The 17,434-nt window shown below is 43.1% G+C and overlaps 1 protein-coding gene and 2 long non-coding RNA genes across 6 annotated transcripts in view; 2 read left to right on the top strand and 1 right to left on the bottom strand.

Annotated features, from left to right (window-relative positions):
- Positions 1 to 12,174, top strand: part of LOC138767553 (uncharacterized) — a 48,110-nt gene extending 35,936 nt beyond the window's left edge. The window contains exons 2-3 of the long non-coding RNA XR_011358810.1: positions 10,382 to 10,540; positions 12,080 to 12,174. This is a non-coding gene — a long non-coding RNA (uncharacterized lncRNA). The remainder of the gene's footprint in view (positions 1 to 10,381; positions 10,541 to 12,079) is intronic.
- On the bottom strand, positions 747 to 12,934 carry LYRM9 (LYR motif containing 9). Of its 4 annotated transcripts, none has more exons than XM_069945120.1 (4): positions 12,839 to 12,934; positions 10,428 to 10,575; positions 8,034 to 8,126; positions 747 to 1,047 (listed from the first exon to the last, which is right to left on the bottom strand). In XM_069945120.1, exons 2-4 carry the CDS (start codon positions 10,551 to 10,553, stop codon positions 1,030 to 1,032), a joined length of 237 nt encoding a protein of 78 aa, XP_069801221.1. In that variant the 5' UTR covers positions 10,554 to 10,575; positions 12,839 to 12,934; the 3' UTR covers positions 747 to 1,029. The 4 variants fall into 4 exon arrangements, with proteins under 4 accessions (XP_069801221.1, XP_069801225.1, XP_069801223.1 ...); XM_069945124.1 differs by lacking the exon at positions 12,839 to 12,934 and adding an exon at positions 12,818 to 12,836; XM_069945122.1 differs by lacking the exon at positions 12,839 to 12,934 and adding an exon at positions 12,566 to 12,778.
- LOC138767554 (uncharacterized) overlaps positions 12,673 to 17,434 on the top strand; it is an 18,753-nt gene continuing 13,991 nt past the window's right edge. Inside the window, exon 1 of the long non-coding RNA XR_011358811.1 lies at positions 12,673 to 12,844. This is a non-coding gene — a long non-coding RNA (uncharacterized lncRNA). The remainder of the gene's footprint in view (positions 12,845 to 17,434) is intronic.

The following is a 17,434-nucleotide window of genomic DNA, read 5'->3' as shown; positions in this document are numbered from 1 at the left end:
TTAAAGGTGATCTATTAAAAAAAAATCTAAATGTTAAATTTAGAAACCATGAGGCACTGTCACAATTTTTTTTATAATAAATCAATAGGGGTTGTGATTACAAGTAGCTTTGTAATATACATGCTTAATTTTTTTTTACATTTTCTATGTTTAAATCAACCTTTAACATGCGGCCACTAGTCATCCCTTTAATTTCTACAGTGTGTGAACATAGCCTTCCTGTGTTTTTAACACTCTCCTGGCTTTGGATGCAAAATATTGCCAAAAATACTGTTAAAAAATACAGTTCACACGGAGTAAAATCGGCAGAATTCTGCAGTGGAACTCTGCGCCGTTGAATCCCACTTGCCTCAGTGTAACACTGTTTTCTATGGGAGGGCTCCCGGACATGTCAATTTTTTGAGCGGAGAGTGGCGGAAGCGGGGCACGCGAGCCCTCCCATAGAAAAACAGTGTTACACTGAGGCAGGCGGAGTTCCCTGGCGGAGAGTTCCGCCACAAAATTCTGCAGATTTTACTTTGTTTAACTGGCCCTTAGATGGTAATCTGCTTTACTGAGGTATAACTATATCATAAAGGAAAACTGTACCATGTGTGCTCCAATTACTATGTCTCTCCCGGAGCTTCCCTTACTGCACTCCTCTACTGCCCTTACTTGGCAAGCTGTGAGGGCAGATGACACTTGATGATAGGTACGCTTTAAAGAGTCAATTTCCTCTCATAAAAAAACCTTCTTTTGCAAAAAGAGGACACTAAGCCCACACTTTAATATTAACATATATAACAAATACTATAACAGAAAAATACAAGGCATTTCCCTTTCGGATATTTTATGTGAACATCATTCCAGATAAACCATAGAGCTTGTGTGAATGACAGTCAGCAATGTAGTCCGTTACTGGGAAGAGATTGCTTCTTTAAGGAGAGATGCCATTTAGATGAACTTAGCTTCCTTGGTTGCAATCAAATCATGTAATATTGTCTGGGAATCACTCCTCTAATGAGGTCTTACACATCTTCATTTTCTTTGTTAGCTTTGGCTTTTATACTGTAAAAAACATACACTCAATACTTATTCTTTCAAAAATTTCCAGACAGAAGTTTATATTTTACCAAAAATAAAAAAAATTATATATTGTACTTATATTAATTATATTAATGCATATAGTGTCACATCAAAAAGTAATTTAAATTTAAAAAAAAGACATAAAATAAGAATACAATTTATATGAACATAAAATAAATATGAAAATAAAAAAAGAAAAATAAATATTAAATAAATAAACCAATGTAAAAGTATAACGAACATATCATTAGTAAGCCAATTTTTTTTTACTCCAATAACATAAATGTGTTAATAAACCTGAAAAAAGTTTCCTGGGTATTTCCAGGTTTACATAGTAACATAGTAACATAGTAAATAAGGTTGAAAGAAGACAAGAGTCCATCAGGTTCAACCTAGGAAAATCCTACTGTGTTGATCCAGGAAGGCGAAAAACCCCTATGGGGCAGAAGACAAACGCCCCACCACAGGGAGAAACTCCCCCCCCCCCTCCCCCGACTGCAATGGCAACCAGAACAATCCCCGGATCAACGTATCACCAGAAATCTAATGCCCATAACTTGTAATATTATATTTTTCAAGAAAAGCATCCAGGCCTCCCTTGAACTTATTTACTGAATCAGCCATGACAACATCATGTGGCAGAGAGTTCCACAGTCTTACCGCTCGTACAGTAAAGAACCCGCGTCGATGCTGATGATGAAATCTTCTTTCCTCTAGACGTAGAGGATGCCCCCTTGTCATTGTTACAGACCTAGGAGTAAAAAGACCACTACAAAAATCTCTGTACTGTCCATTCATATATTTGTACATTGTGATCAGATCGCCCCTAAGACATCTTTTTTCTAGCGTAAATAACCCCAAGCGTGATAACCTGTCCTGGTACTGTAACCCACCCATTCCCTTAATGACCTTTGTTGCCCTCCTCTGCACCCGCTCTAGGTCAGCTGTGTCCTTCTTATATACCGGTGCCCAAAACTGTACACAGTATTCCAAGTGTGGTCTGACCAGTGATTTATAAAGAGGCAAAACTATGTTCTCATCTTTAGCATCTATACCTCTTTTGATGCATCCCATTATTTTATTAGCCTTGGCAGCTGCTGCCTGGCACTGATCACTAAAGTTGAGTTTACTGTCCACCAATACCCCCAGGTCCTTTTCGGAAGTAGTTTTACCCAGTGTTTTATTATTTAGCACATAACTGTACTTATTATTTCTATGGCCCAAATGCATAACCTTACATTTATCCACATTAAACTTCATTTGCCATTTCTCCGCCCAAGCCTCTAGCTTCTCCAAATCCCTCTGTAATATGATATTATCATCCTCTGTACTGATTACTTTACCCAGTTTAGTATCATCTGCAAAAATGGAGATTCTGCTCTGTAGCCCCTCTACAAGATCATTAATAAAAATATTAAAAAGAAGTGGACCCAACACTGACCCCTGTGGTACCCCACTAGTAACTAAAACCCAATCTGAATATGTTCCATCAATGACCACCCTCTGTTTTCTATCACACAACCAGTTACTTACCCATTTGCATACGTTTTCCCCGAGTCCCAGCATCCTCATTTTGTAGACCAACCTTTCATGCGGCACAGTATCAAATGCCTTTGAAAAGTCCAGATACACAACATCCACAGCCTCCCCCAGGTCCAGTCTATAACTTACCTCTTCATAGAAGCCGATCAGATTAGTCTGACAGGACCGATCCTTCATAAATCCATGCTGGTGCTGAGTCATAAGATTATTTTCATTAAGATACTCCAGTATAGCATCTCTTACAATCCCCTCAAATACTTTACCTACTATAGATGTTAGACTTACGGGCCTGTAGTTTCCAGGATCACTCCTTGACCCCTTCTTGAATATTGGTATCACATTAGCTATGCGCCAGTCCTGTGGAAGAATCCCTGTCGTAATAGAATCTTTAAATAATAGGAATAACGGTCTGTCTAACACAGTATTTAATTCTTGCAAAACTCTAGGATGGATACCTTCTGGGCCCGGTGACTTATGGATTTTAATATTTTTAAGGCGTTTCCCCACTTCTTGTTGTGTTAGGCAGGTGAGATTTATGGGAGGATTAACATTATCCCTAGTCATATCGTCTGTTATGGGATTCTCCTCTGTGAATACAGTAGAGAAGAATGTATTTAGTAGATTGGCCTTTTCCTCTTCCCCCTCCACCATTACACCCAGATTATTTTTGAGGGGACCAACATTTTCGGTTTTAAGTCTTTTGTTATTTATATAGGTGAAGAACATTTTGGGATTTGTTTTACTTTCTTTGGCTATCCTTCTTTCTGTTGCTATTTTTGCTTCTTTTATTTGCGTTTTACACATTCTATTCTTCTGTCTATAGTTGCTCAATGCTTCCCCACTACCTTCTTGTTTTAGTTGTCTGAATGCTTGTTTCTTATCATTTATTGCACCCCTTACAGCTGTAGTTAACCACATTGGATTTCTCTTATTTCTACTACGTTTATTCCCATATGGTATGTGTCGTTCACATGATTTACCCAGGATGCTCTTAAATATGTCCCATTTCTCTTGTGTACTTTTATTTCTGAAGGCATTGTCCCAGTCTATGTTCCCAAGGTCCTCTCTTAGTTTTTGGAAATTAGCCTTCCTGAAATTTAATGTTTTTGTAGCCCCTCTGCTAATTATTTTATTGAAGGATAATTGAAAACTTACTATGTTATGGTCACTATTACCTAGGTGACCCCCCACCTCTATTTTTGATATTCTGTCGGGCCTATTGGTTAAGATCAGGTCCAGAAGGGCCCCCCCTCTTGTTGGTTCCTCTACTAGTTGGGAAAGGTAATTATCTTTTACTATTTCCAAAAACACGCTTCCCTTCCTGGAGCTGCAGGTTTCTGCTTTCCAGTTGATATTTGGGTAGTTAAAGTCCCCCATAATAATGACTTCCCCCTGCTTCGCTGCCGCATCTATTTGTCTTATAAGAAGATTTTCTGATTCTTCCACTATACTTGGCGGTTTATAAATCACTCCTATAAGAATTTTATTATTCTTCGTCCCTCCCCTTATTTCTACCCAAAGAGACTCCACATTATCATCACATATATCCTCCCGCAGAATAGGCTTAAGGCATGATTTAACATAGAGACAGACCCCTCCCCCTTTCTTATTTTTACGGTCATTTCTGAATAGACTATAACCCTGGATATTAACGGCCCAGTCATAGGTCTCATCCAGCCATGTCTCGCTTATCCCCACTATATCATATTTCTCTTCAACCATTATGAGTTCTAATTCCTCAGCTTTATTAGTGAGGCTTCGAGCATTAGTATACATACATTTAATATATTTGTCCATATTCCCTTTCCTTTTATCACTAGTGACTATTCTAACCCCTCCCGCCGCTCCACCCCCAGTTCCATAATCTAGGCCCAGCTCTCCATCTACTCTGTCTTTACTTACTATATTGTAGTTGCCCTCCCCCCCGGTCCCTAGTTTAAACACTCCTCCAACCTCTTAGCCATCTTCTCCCCCAGCACGGCTGCACCCTCCCCATTGAGATGCAGCCCGTCCCTACCGTAGAGCCTGTAACCGACCGAGAAGTCGGCCCAGTTCTCCATGAACCCAAACCCCTCTACCCTACACCAGCTCTTGAGCCACTTATTTACCTCCCTAATCTCCCGCTGTCTCTCAGGTGTGGCTCGTGGTACAGGTAATATTTCGGAAAATATCACCTTGGAGGTCCTAGTTTTAAGCTTCCTGCCTAAGTCCCTGAAATCATTTTTAAGGACCCGCCACCTACCTCTAACTTTATCATTGGTGCCAATGTGCACCATGACTGCTGGGTCATCGCCAGCCCCTCCCAGTAATCTGTCAGCCCGATCCGCGATGTGACGAACTCGAGCGCCAGGAAGGCAACACACTGTTCGACGATCCCGGTCTTTGTGACAGATTGCCCTGTCTGTCCCCCTAATAATTGAGTCCCCCACTACCAGTACCTGCCTGGCCTGCCCTGAACTCCTGTTTCCCACCTTACTGGAGCAGACACCCCCCTGGCTTTCAGAGGCAGTGTCCTGCTGCAGCAATGCCACCCCTGAATCAACATCCCCCTCATCCGCCAATTTGGCAAACTTGTTGGGGTGTGCCAGATCAGGACTGGCCTCCCTCACACTCTTCCCTCTACCCCTTTTTCTAACTGTGACCCAACTAGTTGCCTCTTCCTCCTGTACCTCCATGCTATCACACTCTCCCCCATCTACCCCTTGGAGTGCTTGCTCAGTCAGAAGCAGACCCCTTTCCAGTTTGCCAATGCATCTCAATCGTTGCAGCTGCTCATTTAGATCCAGGATCTGGGCTTCCAAACCAGCAACATGCACACATCTCCCACAATGGTATGCACCCTCGATCGGTTGATCAAGGATTGCATACATCGCACAAGATGTACATTGGGCCGCATTGTCAAACATGGCGCTCATTTATATGGGGATATTATGTATAAAGAAAGAAAAAACAAACAAGCAACAAAAGCAAACAATGTGTTCAAAAGCAAATAAACAATTTGTTTTCTTCTAAAACTCCCCGAATCTAAAGTCCCAGAATATTAAAGTCCCACACTTGAGACAAAAACACACTTTAGATCAAAAACTCGCACGCTCCAAAACTCGCTCACAATACAATATAGAAGTACTTAGCTTGCAGAGTTTGTTGCTTCTGGCTCCTGTGTTGGAGAGACTGGGAGGCTTCACACAGATGTAATTTATCAACTCTTAATTAGCAATCAGTCCCCTCCCCTTCCACCTGTGTAACCTCCAGCAAGCTTGTGTATATACAGGCTATAGTAATGTGTCCCATGTAAACCAGATACAATGTATATAACCTCTAGGAAAATAAATACAGATAAACTAATCTATAGTACCTTGCTATATACTATATGTGTACAGGGATTTGTTATCTATAAATCCAGTAAGGACAGATATCACTCAGTAACAGGTATGTTATACACTCCTTCCCAGAATATTAAAGTCCCACACTTGAGACAAAAACACACTTTAGATCAAAAACTCGCACGCTCCAAAACTCGCTCACAATACAATATAGAAGTACTTAGCTTGCAGAGTTTGTTGCTTCTGGCTCCTGTGTTGGAGAGTGTTTATAAGAGACAGCAGTCTCACCAACAGCACAACGAGTCACCATGTAAGATGACAAGGATGATGGAATAAACATTAGTTATACATGTCAAGAGTTAGGGTCCTATTCCACGGGCCGACCAGGACCCGATCAACAATCTAAACAAGCGCCGATCTGCTAGATCGGTGCTTGTTTACTGGACCTATTTCACGGGAGCCATATTTGAGGAGCCATATTTTTCCTGTTATATATTGTCATGTCATAAATTATATAATTATAATGTATTACTCTTAGGCCTCATTCACATGTCCAGTGATTTTTAAGGTTCGCGATTTTGTCTGTTAGTTTTAATCTGTGACCTGTGATTGCCTTCGTTTATCAGCAGTGTCTGTTTTTTTTCACTGATAACATCACAATGTCAGATGTAGCAGAGCTGGAGGTGCCCCCCCCCCCAATTCTCCCTAGATGTACATAGTTACATAGTTAATACGGTTGAAAAAAGACACATGGCCATCAAGTTCAACCAAGGAGGGGATGGATACAGGGAAGGGGGAGGGGTGATAGGTTCTATACATATGCATTTATATTATTTTGCTCTAAGAACTTGTCTAGGCTGGTTTTGAAGCCCTCTACTGTTTTTGCTGTGACCAGATCCTGTGGTAGACTGTTCCACAGATTCACAGTTCTCATTGTAAGGGTGCGTTCACACCTACAGGATCCGCAGCAGATCTGCAGCAGATTTGATGGTGCAGATTTGTTGCTGTGTTCAGTTATTTAAATGAAATCTGCTGCGGATCCGCAGCGGAAAATACGTTGCGGATACGGTAAGTGTGAACGTACCCTAAAGAAGGCTTGTCGCCTCCGGAGATTGAACCTTTTTTTCTCCAGGCGGAGGCAGTGCCCCCTTGTCTTTTGAGGGGGTTTTACCTGGAACATCTTTTCCCCATATTTCTTGTAGGGGCCATTTATATATTTAAATAAGTTAATCATATCTCCCCTCTTATCCAGACTAAACAAATGTAATTCTTTTAATCTCTCCTCATAACTAAGATGCTCCATTCCCCTTATTAGTTTAGTTGCCCGTCTTTGTACCCTCTCCAGCTCTAGAACATCCTTTTTATGAATCGGGTTCCAAAACTGGACGGCATACTCCAGATGAGGCCGCACCAAAGCTTTATAAAGCGGTAATATTATATCCCTGTCCCGGGAGTCCATGCCTGTTTTAATGCATGACAATATCCTGCTGGCCTTAGAAGCCGCTGACTGACGTTGTGTGCTGTTCTGTAGTCTATTATCTACAAGTACACCCAGATCCTTCTCCATTAGTGACTCACCCTAGGACATATGATGCTGCAGGTTATTAGTACCCAGGTGCATAACTTTACATTTATCCACATTGAACCTCATTTGCCAAGTGGACGCCCAAACACTCAGAGTGTAGCAGAGCTGGAGGTGCCCCCCCCCCCAATTCTCCCCAGATGTAGCAGAGCTGGAGGTGCCCCCCCTTCCCCCCCAATTCTCCCCAGATGTAGCAGAGCTGGAGGTTCAGGCTAGGCTAATTATTAACTTATTTTTCCATTTTACACGGTTCACTATAAGGAATGAATAAGGGGATAATTTAACATAGAGGTATATGATGCTGCTTGGTGACAGCATTGTAAATATATGATGGATGGAGTAAGGGATTAACAGTGACAGCTGGAGATGTGACCGGCATCATCACTGGCAGTATGCTACTCCTACCATAAAGTGTCAGAAAAATAACTTTGAGAATAAGATAATTGCTTTGTGAATGGTTAGTGAGTTATCTTCTATCAAGTATCAAGTGTAACCTGAATTTAGTGTTTTTCTGTACTTACTTTATTCATCACCCAGTCAGCATCTTCTATGGCTCTCTTAATAATCTGTTGTATCCTCTCTGAGTCATCCTCATCAGCATGAACCCGGAAGCTCTTTTGGAAAACAATCCATATTTAATCCATGTAACTTGACAAACATTCTAAGGCTTAGTTCACATTATCGTCACAGTGTCATGCACAATAAAGGCAGATCATGAGGCTGCAGTTGGACCACTGGGGAGAGGGAACCTGGACACTGAAAAAACAGTCACTGTCGTTTTGTTTTTGTTTTTTGCAGAAATCAATAGTACAGGTTATTTTAAGAAACTTTGTAATTGGGTTTATTAGGCAAATATGCCACTATCTGCATTCAAAAAGCCTTTTCCCAGGTCCCCCCCTCCTCTTCTTTCTGTCATCCACTGCTCATTATCAGAAAATCTCAACTCTTTTACACAGTCAGATCCTGTCTGTGCTATGGAGAGGGAAGGGGGGAGGAGGAAGGAGGGAGATTAGTTGGCAGCAGAGAGCAGAGAACAAAGGATTACACAGCGGTAGCTGCATGAAAGTGGTATTCAGAGGCAGAGAGGTCAGTACTGACTTCAGAGGAGATTTGATTTCTGCAAAAAAAAAAAATTAAATGATAGGCACCCTTTAATCTTTCCAGTCCACTCATCATTCTTCCAGTTTGACACCTGCTCTCTGCTGACACCCCTGTCCGTCACAGGAACTGTTGAGAGCAGATGCTCTCCAGATTGAAAAAGAAAAACACAACTTCATGCAGGACATACAGCAGCGGATAAGTACTGGAAGACTTAAAATGTTTTAATAGAAGAAAATTACAAATCTCTTCCCCTTTCTGGCACCAGGTGATTTGAAAGATTTTTTTCCCCCTGAACTGCCCCTTTAACAACAAAGGATCATGTTAAAACCCTTTTCCCCAATTGACACTGAAGGAAAATTAAGACACCCTTCTACATGATTGGCTGCTACTGCCAAAATCAGCTGGTTAGGACAATTTGTCTCATGTGTATGGCTGCAATAAGTCAAGACAATCGTGTTTCTCTTTTCAATATTCTACAATTTCTGTCATTTATTATGCTAATAATTGCCCAATGCAAAAGGCCTTTACGTGTTCTACCTGTAGCTTTTCTCGTGGTGTACCCTAATATATTTTCTGCTAGGCTGATTTTCTGACAGTCTGATTGTGCCTTCCAAGATACATACATGTCAGCAACCAAATGGAGTGCCAGCGTACATGTGTCTAGACAGGGATGGACCCCATTCACTTTAATGGCTATGTTCACACACTATTGAAGTGACTGCCGTTTTTATAATTATACGAATAACGGCCGTTATTTGCCATTAAGTGATGACCGTCCAATAAAAACAACCATCATTTTCATAGTGGGTGATCATAGGCTCACACTGGAAAAAATGTTGGCTCTAAGGGTCTATTTACACATAAAGATTATCTGACAGATTATCTGCCAAAGATTTGAAGCCAAAGCCAGGAATGGATTTGAAAAGAGGAAAAATCTCAGGTTTTCCTTTATGACCTGATCTGTTTATAGTCTGTTTCTGGCTTTGGCAGATAATCTGTCAGATAATCTTTCTGTGTAAATGGACCCTAATGTTGAGTTTACATGGAATGATTATCGTGCGAATTTGCACAATAACGATCGAATTCGAACGATAATCGTACGTGTAAACGCAGCAAACGATCGAAACGACGAGCGAGAAATCGTTCATTTTGACCTTTTAACTTGTTCTTAAATCGTTGTTCGTCGTTCGCAAAAAATTTGCCGATCGTTCCATGTAAACAGTCATCACGCAGCCCCCTGCGCCGGGTCGATCGCCACCCCTGCCGCCCCGATCTCCGCCGCCGCTCTGATCGCCACCCGGCAGCACTGATTGGCTGAAGAGGGGCCGTTTGAAATTCCCGGCTCAGCTCTTCAGCCTATCAATGCACTGAAGAGGGGAGCCGGGGATTTCGAACACCTGCTACACGGAGCAGGTAAGGTATGTTCATGGCCGGGGCGGCGGGGGCGATCAGAGCGGCGGTGGTGGCGGCGGCGGGGGGTGGGGGGCGATCGGAGCAGCAGCGGGGGGCGATCGGAGCGGCGGCGGGGGTGGCGATCGGAGCGGCGGGGGTGGCGATCGGGGCGGCGCAGGGGGCTGCGGCTGACCGTGGGGCCGGGCTGCGGATGAGCAGGGGGCCGGGCTGTGGGCGCGCGATCTTAAAACGATATATCGTACCGTCTAAACGCTGATCGTTATGAAAAAAAAATTGTTACTCCAACATCGTTAATCGTGCGATTGGGCCAATTTTGTCCCGTGTAAACCTACCATAACTCAAGGTCTAACTTTAGGTTGAAGAAAAAGAGCCACTTCTCAAGGGCGTACAACACAACTCACCTGGCGGACCGCATGCTTGTAATGGTGCTGAAGATGCTCATTTGGAAGCTGCTTGCAACAACGAAGAAGATAGCGATACAGCTGTAAAGGCTTATGTACCAGTTCTGCCCCAGGTAAGGGTACCATTATCTGATCAATGGGCCTGGAGCTGTACAACATAAGACATGCACAGGTGATACATATACATATAGCACATGCAAGGTAGAATGCATTACTTCAGAGGCTAGGTACAATCGATGAGGCCTGTCTCCATCATCCTGCATACTAGAAGGATTAAACATAATAAAAGTTATCACTATCTATACAAAAAGATAATCTGTCATATTGGGTATACATGATTTAAAACATGCAGGAATCCATCATTAAGGGTGCGTTCACAAGTAACAGATCCGCAGCAGGTTTCCTGTACGCCCTATAGGCAGACAAACTTGCAGCAGGATGCACATCCCGCTGCGAGTTTGACAGCAGCCCGCCCCATTAACCCCCCCGGCCGCCGGAGCGTATACATCACTTGGTCCCCCGCTCCGGCTTGCTTCAGGGGTTCTCGGCACTGATTGGCTAAGCGGGATATGAAGACACCGGGACCCCCGAAGCAAGCCGGAGCTAGGACCATGTGAAGTTTGGACTCTGGCGGCGGGGGGTTAACAGGGATGTGCATCCTGCTGCGAGTTTATCGGCACATAGAATGTACAGGGCAGGCATCCGCAGCGGGTCTTGCTGCAAATTTGCAGCGAGAAACCCGCTGCGGATCCGTAATGTGTGAACGCACCCATAAAGTATAAGTCTGGGGGCTGTACAAGATAGAGGAAACTCCCTGCCCTTGGCCATGTATTTCCATCCAGTGCAGCTTTTACTAACAGTATGGAGTTCTTGAGTTATTGCTGCTGAAGTACATGCATGTGTACCGAGAGTTCATATACAGTATGTGGCGATACATCAACCCTAGGAGGAGGACAGTATGAGCAGTACATTAGCATTAGAGATGAGCGAACCTGGAGCATGCTCGAGTCCATCCGAACCCGATCGTTCGGCATTTGATTAGCGGTGGCTGCTGAACTTGGATAAAGCCCTAAGGCTATGTGGAAATCATGGATATAGTCATTGGCTGTATCCATGTTTTCCAGACAACCTTAGAGCTTTATCCAACTTCAGCAGCCCCAGCTAATCAAATACCGAACATTCGGGTTCAGATGGACTCGAGTATGCTTGAGGTTCGCTCTTCTCTAATTAGCATGGACCTGAACACAGAACACGATCAGGTTTTTTTTAGTGACTATTACAGGTCAGGGAGATCTTAGTAAAAAATGAGTGCCTGCCACAAACTGCCCCCCCCCCCAAAAAAAAAAATAACCCTGGCACATGAGGGAACACAGAGGGGAAAGGCAGCCGTCTCGTAATATAGGCGACCGCTTATAATGATTTATAATATTTCAGCCACCAAATAATATTTCAGTAAACTTTATGGTAAAATAAAGGGTGCATTTAAAAAGTAAAAAGTACAAGCCCCCATATGGCTCTGTACGTAAGAAAACAAAAAAGTTATGGCTCTAAGAAGGTCAGGAGGTTTTATATTTCAGTGCCTTTATTCTGATGCACAGAATTATTTATTTATTGATCGATTTTTAGATTAATTTTTTTAATTTTTATTTTAGTGTCCTAAAGCTGCCTGGATTACTTCAGCCCCCCCTGCGTCCTCACATGTCACTCTCTACAATACGCTTGTGCCTCTGGAGATGCAGCCTCTAGGAAAGTAAATGTAAGAGAGGCCATCATGTGATCGCTAGTATAACGCTAAAGTGTAGTATTGCACTGTACTGTATACGCAATCAACAAAATTGCCTAATTGATTATACCCCCCCCCCAAAAAAAAAAAAAATATATATATATATATATATATATATATATATATACATATATATATATATTCATTCTTGTGCAAAAGTGAAGGGACCCTCATGTGGCTCCAGCCTGCACACATGCAAAAATGTATCTAAATGACACTAGTCTATAACCTGCCTACCATACACTGCTCAAACGCAAGGTGTGAACAGGAATTTCAAGATGAATCTCGCTTATCCCATAAAACAGACTGTCCCTCTTTTTTATAAGGTGAAATCCCACTGCAGAATACAACTGACCTCGTGCTAGACTTAAGTAAACAATAAAATAGGCAATTAGGCTTTCTGTTACGTCACTGCTGAGCTCCTCCCACTGTCCTCCAAACAGCATGACGTCAGAGCGGCTGCCAACAAGCGCCCGGCAGGCTCGGTCACGTGATAACATAGGTTACAGTGTGCCGTGTAGGACACAGCAGACAGGGCGGCAGTCTGCGCTAATGCTATAATACCACGGCCAGCACTTCCTTACAGTCTCAGTCATACAGGTCTTACAGTAGCTGAAGGATTCGTTACCTTCCGGTAAGGAGGACGCCGGTATTTCCTTCTTTCTCGCTGTGTTCAGCTCACGTAAACAAGCAGGAGACGCCACCTAGTGACGCAGTGGTGTAATAACAGCTTGTAATATAACCTGTCCTTGCACAGTGCAACACAAAGCAGCTCTGCTACTAAACAGGTTAGGTTGTTCCTGGCTATAGTCACATTGTAGTTTCTGGACAGAGTTAACCCCTTGTCAGCTGCAACCCCATCTTCCAACATCCATAGCTTGTATCATATTACTAGCCCTGTATATGACATGGGTTTTCTTTATATACTTATAACCTAACGATCTTGTTACCTTCAGGGGTTGTTAGTTTTTGCTTTTGTTTTTTATTTTGGTGGTGATGCAGGATGGGCTACATTAACTAAGAGTTCAGCCCGCAGGACACAATTCTATAGCACAGGGTATGGGGATAACTAATATGTGTACATTTTTTTTTTGTAAAGGTCTATTCACACATATGGGATCGTCAGCAGGCCAGGGCACCCCAGCCCCACTGTAACTATGGCAGCACTAGCGGGGTGTTCATAGTACAAATAGTACAGGATAGATAATGTCATGATGCTCAGATTTGTGCAAAATTGTGGTAAAAAAGCAGTGGGGTTTTTTTTTTTTTGTTTTTTTTTTGCAAATCATGACAGAACTGTAGCCAGAAGACAATACACCACTTAAAGTATGATTCTTTTTGGGTGGCCATGGGCCCCCCAGGAGCTCAGGGCCCCGGGCTACCTATTATAATCCGCTACTGGCGATAACTGTAGAATAAATCCTGTGAGTCTGCGACGTCAGATCTGCAGCATATCCTGCACATGGTTGCGACATCGCACCATTTTATTATCACATTGAAAAGTCCGTTGAATTTAATAGTAAAGACTGTGAAAGGACGGTGAAAAAGAAAAAGTGCGTGTGAACAACTGAAAAACAACGTTCACTGTTTGCAAATTATTATACATTATATATTATAATGCACAGGCAGGCTGTGCTTCCCCTCTGTTCATAAGATGGCCAACATGGAGGAGCATGTGACCCCCCCAGTGTCCACCATAGGCATATACAGGCTCAGTGGTGGACACTGAAGCCGGGCATGGTCACATGATTCTCCACGTTGGCCATTTTATTAACAGAGTCCCCACAAAGCAGGGCAGCACTACTTGGAAGAGGGGAGTCTGATTTTAGCTCTATGAGGTACAGAGGGAGCTGCTGTCAGTATATACAGTGAGTACTGTCCCTGACTTCTCAAACTCTGTATACAGTCATGGCCAAAAGTTTTGAGAATGACACAAATATATTTTCACATGATCTGCTGCCCTCTGGTTTTAATGTGTGTTTGTCAGATGTTTTTATCACATACAGAAATATAATTGCAATCATATTATGAGTAACAAAAGCTTATATTGACAGTTAGAATGCGTTAATGCAGCAAGTCAATATTTGCAGTGTTGACCCTTCTTCTTCAGGACCTCTGCAATTCTCCCTGGCATGCTCTCAACTAACTTCTGGACCAAATCCTGACTGATAGCAGTCCATTCTTGCACAATCAATGCTTGCATTTTGTCAGAATTTGTTGGTTTTTGTTTGTCCACCCGTCTCTTGATGATTGACCACAAGTTCTCAATGGGATTAAGATCTGGGGAGTTTCCAGGCCATGGACCCAAAATCTCTATGTTTTGTTCCCTGAGCCATTTAGTTATCACCTTTGCTTTATGGCAAGGTGCTCCATCATGCTGGAAAAGGCATTATTGATCGCCAAACTGCTCTTGGACGGTTGGGAGAACGGTTGCTCTTGGAGGACATTATGGTACCATTCTTTATTCATGGCTGTGTTTTTAGGCAAGACTGTGAGAGAGCCGATTCCCTTGGCTCAGAAGCAACCCCACACATGAATGGTTTCAGGATGCTTTACAGTTGGCATGAGACAAGACTGGTGGTAGCGCTTACCTCGTCTTCTCCGAAAAAGCAGTTTTCCAGATGTCCCAAACAATCGGAAAGGGGATTCATCAGAGAAAATGATGCGATGTACTGTAATATGCTGAGGGTTTGTTGCTGGGTGGTGTAGTGCAACCTTAGGGCTCACCTTCTGGAACCTTCCTGTCACGATGGGGTACGAGGGTGCCGGGGTCCTTCTCCTCTCAGCATACACACGGGGGGAATATTTCAAAAAACGGATGAAAAAACGGATTGCAAAAACGCAGTGTGAACCCAGCCTAACTTAGACTTGATAGATAGATAGGATTTCAAGTAGACAGACCTGTTCCAGGGACTTTGCGGTTTCCAGCCTTTATAAGGTACGTGTAAATAGGTACTTGAAGTTACTGAAGAGACTTGAAGCTGTCAACGCACACTGGCAAGCAGGTGGAAGACGCATGAACACACTGACTTGAGAGGCAGGAAGATATGGACAGTGAATGGGAGACCCTCTATCACTTCACCAATCCGACAGCAGGCACTAATAAATACAGAGAACTTCCTGCTGAGACTTTGAGGACACGTATTAATCCTTATGGCTGCCTGGAACCTGGTTAGGAGATTGGGTATCAAGTCTGACAGGATTACTGAGGTGATGCAGGGAGGTTAGATGTGATTCTGGCAATGCCAGACTACTAACTGTCAAGACTGCACAGCCCTCTGGGTAGAAGGTGGGCGGAGCCAGCTTTCCCCTGGCCAATCACTAGAGTCTGATAGGTTGCATGGGAGGAGTACTGATCAAGCTCAACACTTGTTTACAAACATATAAATTGACCAATAAATATTCTCCAAGTGGGTTGCTATGGAAACTGTAATAACACTTGTACCACTAAAGGTCAATACATAACAGCATATTAAACAAACAAATACATGACAGAAAACAATGCTCATTTAATACATTACCACAAGAGAGGCAAGGAAAAGACACAAATACATAGGCCCCAATACAGACAGTTCAGGGTTGCCAATGGCAACAATATACCTATAGACGCCTGACAATATATACCGGCCATTACAATCACTTTACCCCAGTCCTCAGCAGTCTACTCCCTGTACCTTTTGCAGATTATCAGTCTGTCCCTGATGTTTTTTCTGGAGAGAAGTTGCTTCCCTCCTTGAGACCAGGCCTTGCTTCAAGAGTCTCCGCCTCACAGTGCACAGTGCAGATGCCCTCACATCTGCCTGCTGCCATTCCTCAGCAAGCTCTGCACTGCTGGTAGCCCGATCCCGCAGCTGAAACACTTTTAAGAGACGGTCCTGGCGCTTGCTTGTCTTTCTTGGGCGCCCTGGAGCCTTTTTGGCAACAATGGAACCTCTCTCCTTGAAGTTCTTGATGATGCAATAGATTGTTGACTGAGGTGCAATCTTTCTAGCTGCGATACTCTTCCCTGTTAGGCCATTTTTGTGCAGTGCAATGACGACTGCACGTGTTTCTTTAGAGATATCCATGGTTAACAGAAGAGAAACAATGATGCCAAGCACCAGCCTCCTTTTAAAGTGTCCAGTGGTGTCATTCTTAATCATGACAGATTGATCTCCAGCCCTGTCCTCATCAACACCCACAACTGTGTTAATGGAGCAATCACTGAAACGATGTTAGCAGGTCCTTTTAAGGCAGGGCTGCAATGATATTGAAATGTGTTTTGGGGGATAAAGTTCATTTTCTAGGCAAATATTGACTTTGCAAGTAATTGTGGTTAAGCTGATCACTCTTTATAACATTCTGGAGTATATGCAAATTGCCATTTTAAAAACTGAAGCAGTAGACTTTGTAAAAATTAATATTTGTATAATTTGCAAAACTTTTGGCCATGACTGTATATGGCACTGCATGAGCAGTAAGACTTCCTAAGTCCCATCCTGGCAGATAATGTAATCCCTGGATGCTGAATATCCACAAGAGGTCTTCCAGTGAGTGTTGGGGGCCTGTATTCCCGCTGTAACTGGGACTAATATGTCAGCCACATTTTCAGAGGAGAGTGTAGAGTTCAAATCCCATTAAAAAAGTCTCTTATGACCTTATGGGGGAAAATACCCAATGTACATGCTCTATATGAAAATGACTATAACAGAAACTAACTTCTGCAGTGGGCCTGACAACCAGCACAGTACCCTCAGCAGAGGGGATGCCTGCTGCTCACAAGCTGTATGCCGCTTTATAAAACCCCTCTCTTTCCCCCTCTCTTTTTGCTTTTCCGAGCATTTGATGCTACATCCATGTAATTGCCCACATAAAAAATTGTATGTTAACCTAGTCTGTGGGTGGTTATGGACTAGCCTCATCTCTACTTGTATAAACCAAGAGCTGGCCTTCCTTATACAATGTTGTGCCGGTCAGCAGCTGCTAGCACTCAGGAGTAGTACTTACAAACTAGCAAGTCAAAGTGTGTATAGTGTCCACTTGGACACTATACAAGGTGACAGCAAATATTCCTCTGAAGTATCACTCAGGGAGTGATTTGTCATAGCTGGCAGATCATACTAACCACCAGGTGGCCAAGCAGGGCTCCAGGGTTCTGCAAATGTCCCTTTAACTCCAAACACTCCTGATGAGAACTTGCAGGTAGACTTAATGGCTTAGGGGCCAGTTTGGAAGTGGGAGGGGG

Source organism: Dendropsophus ebraccatus, chromosome 11, assembly GCF_027789765.1.
Source record: "Dendropsophus ebraccatus isolate aDenEbr1 chromosome 11, aDenEbr1.pat, whole genome shotgun sequence".
Taxonomy (NCBI): domain Eukaryota; kingdom Metazoa; phylum Chordata; class Amphibia; order Anura; family Hylidae; genus Dendropsophus; species Dendropsophus ebraccatus.
Note: the sequence above shows the minus strand (reverse complement) of the source record. Positions and strands in the feature narration are given on the sequence as shown.

Bases quoted from the DNA above. Each gene is read 5' to 3' on its own strand.
- LYRM9 (XM_069945120.1), bottom strand. From the start codon at position 10,553: ATGGTACCCTTACCTGGGGCAGAACTGGTACATAAGCCTTTACAGCTG. The intron at 8,127-10,427 runs GTGAGTTGTGTT...GTTTTCCAAAAG, and splicing joins ACAAGCATGCGGTCCGCCAG to AGCTTCCGGGTTCATGCTGA.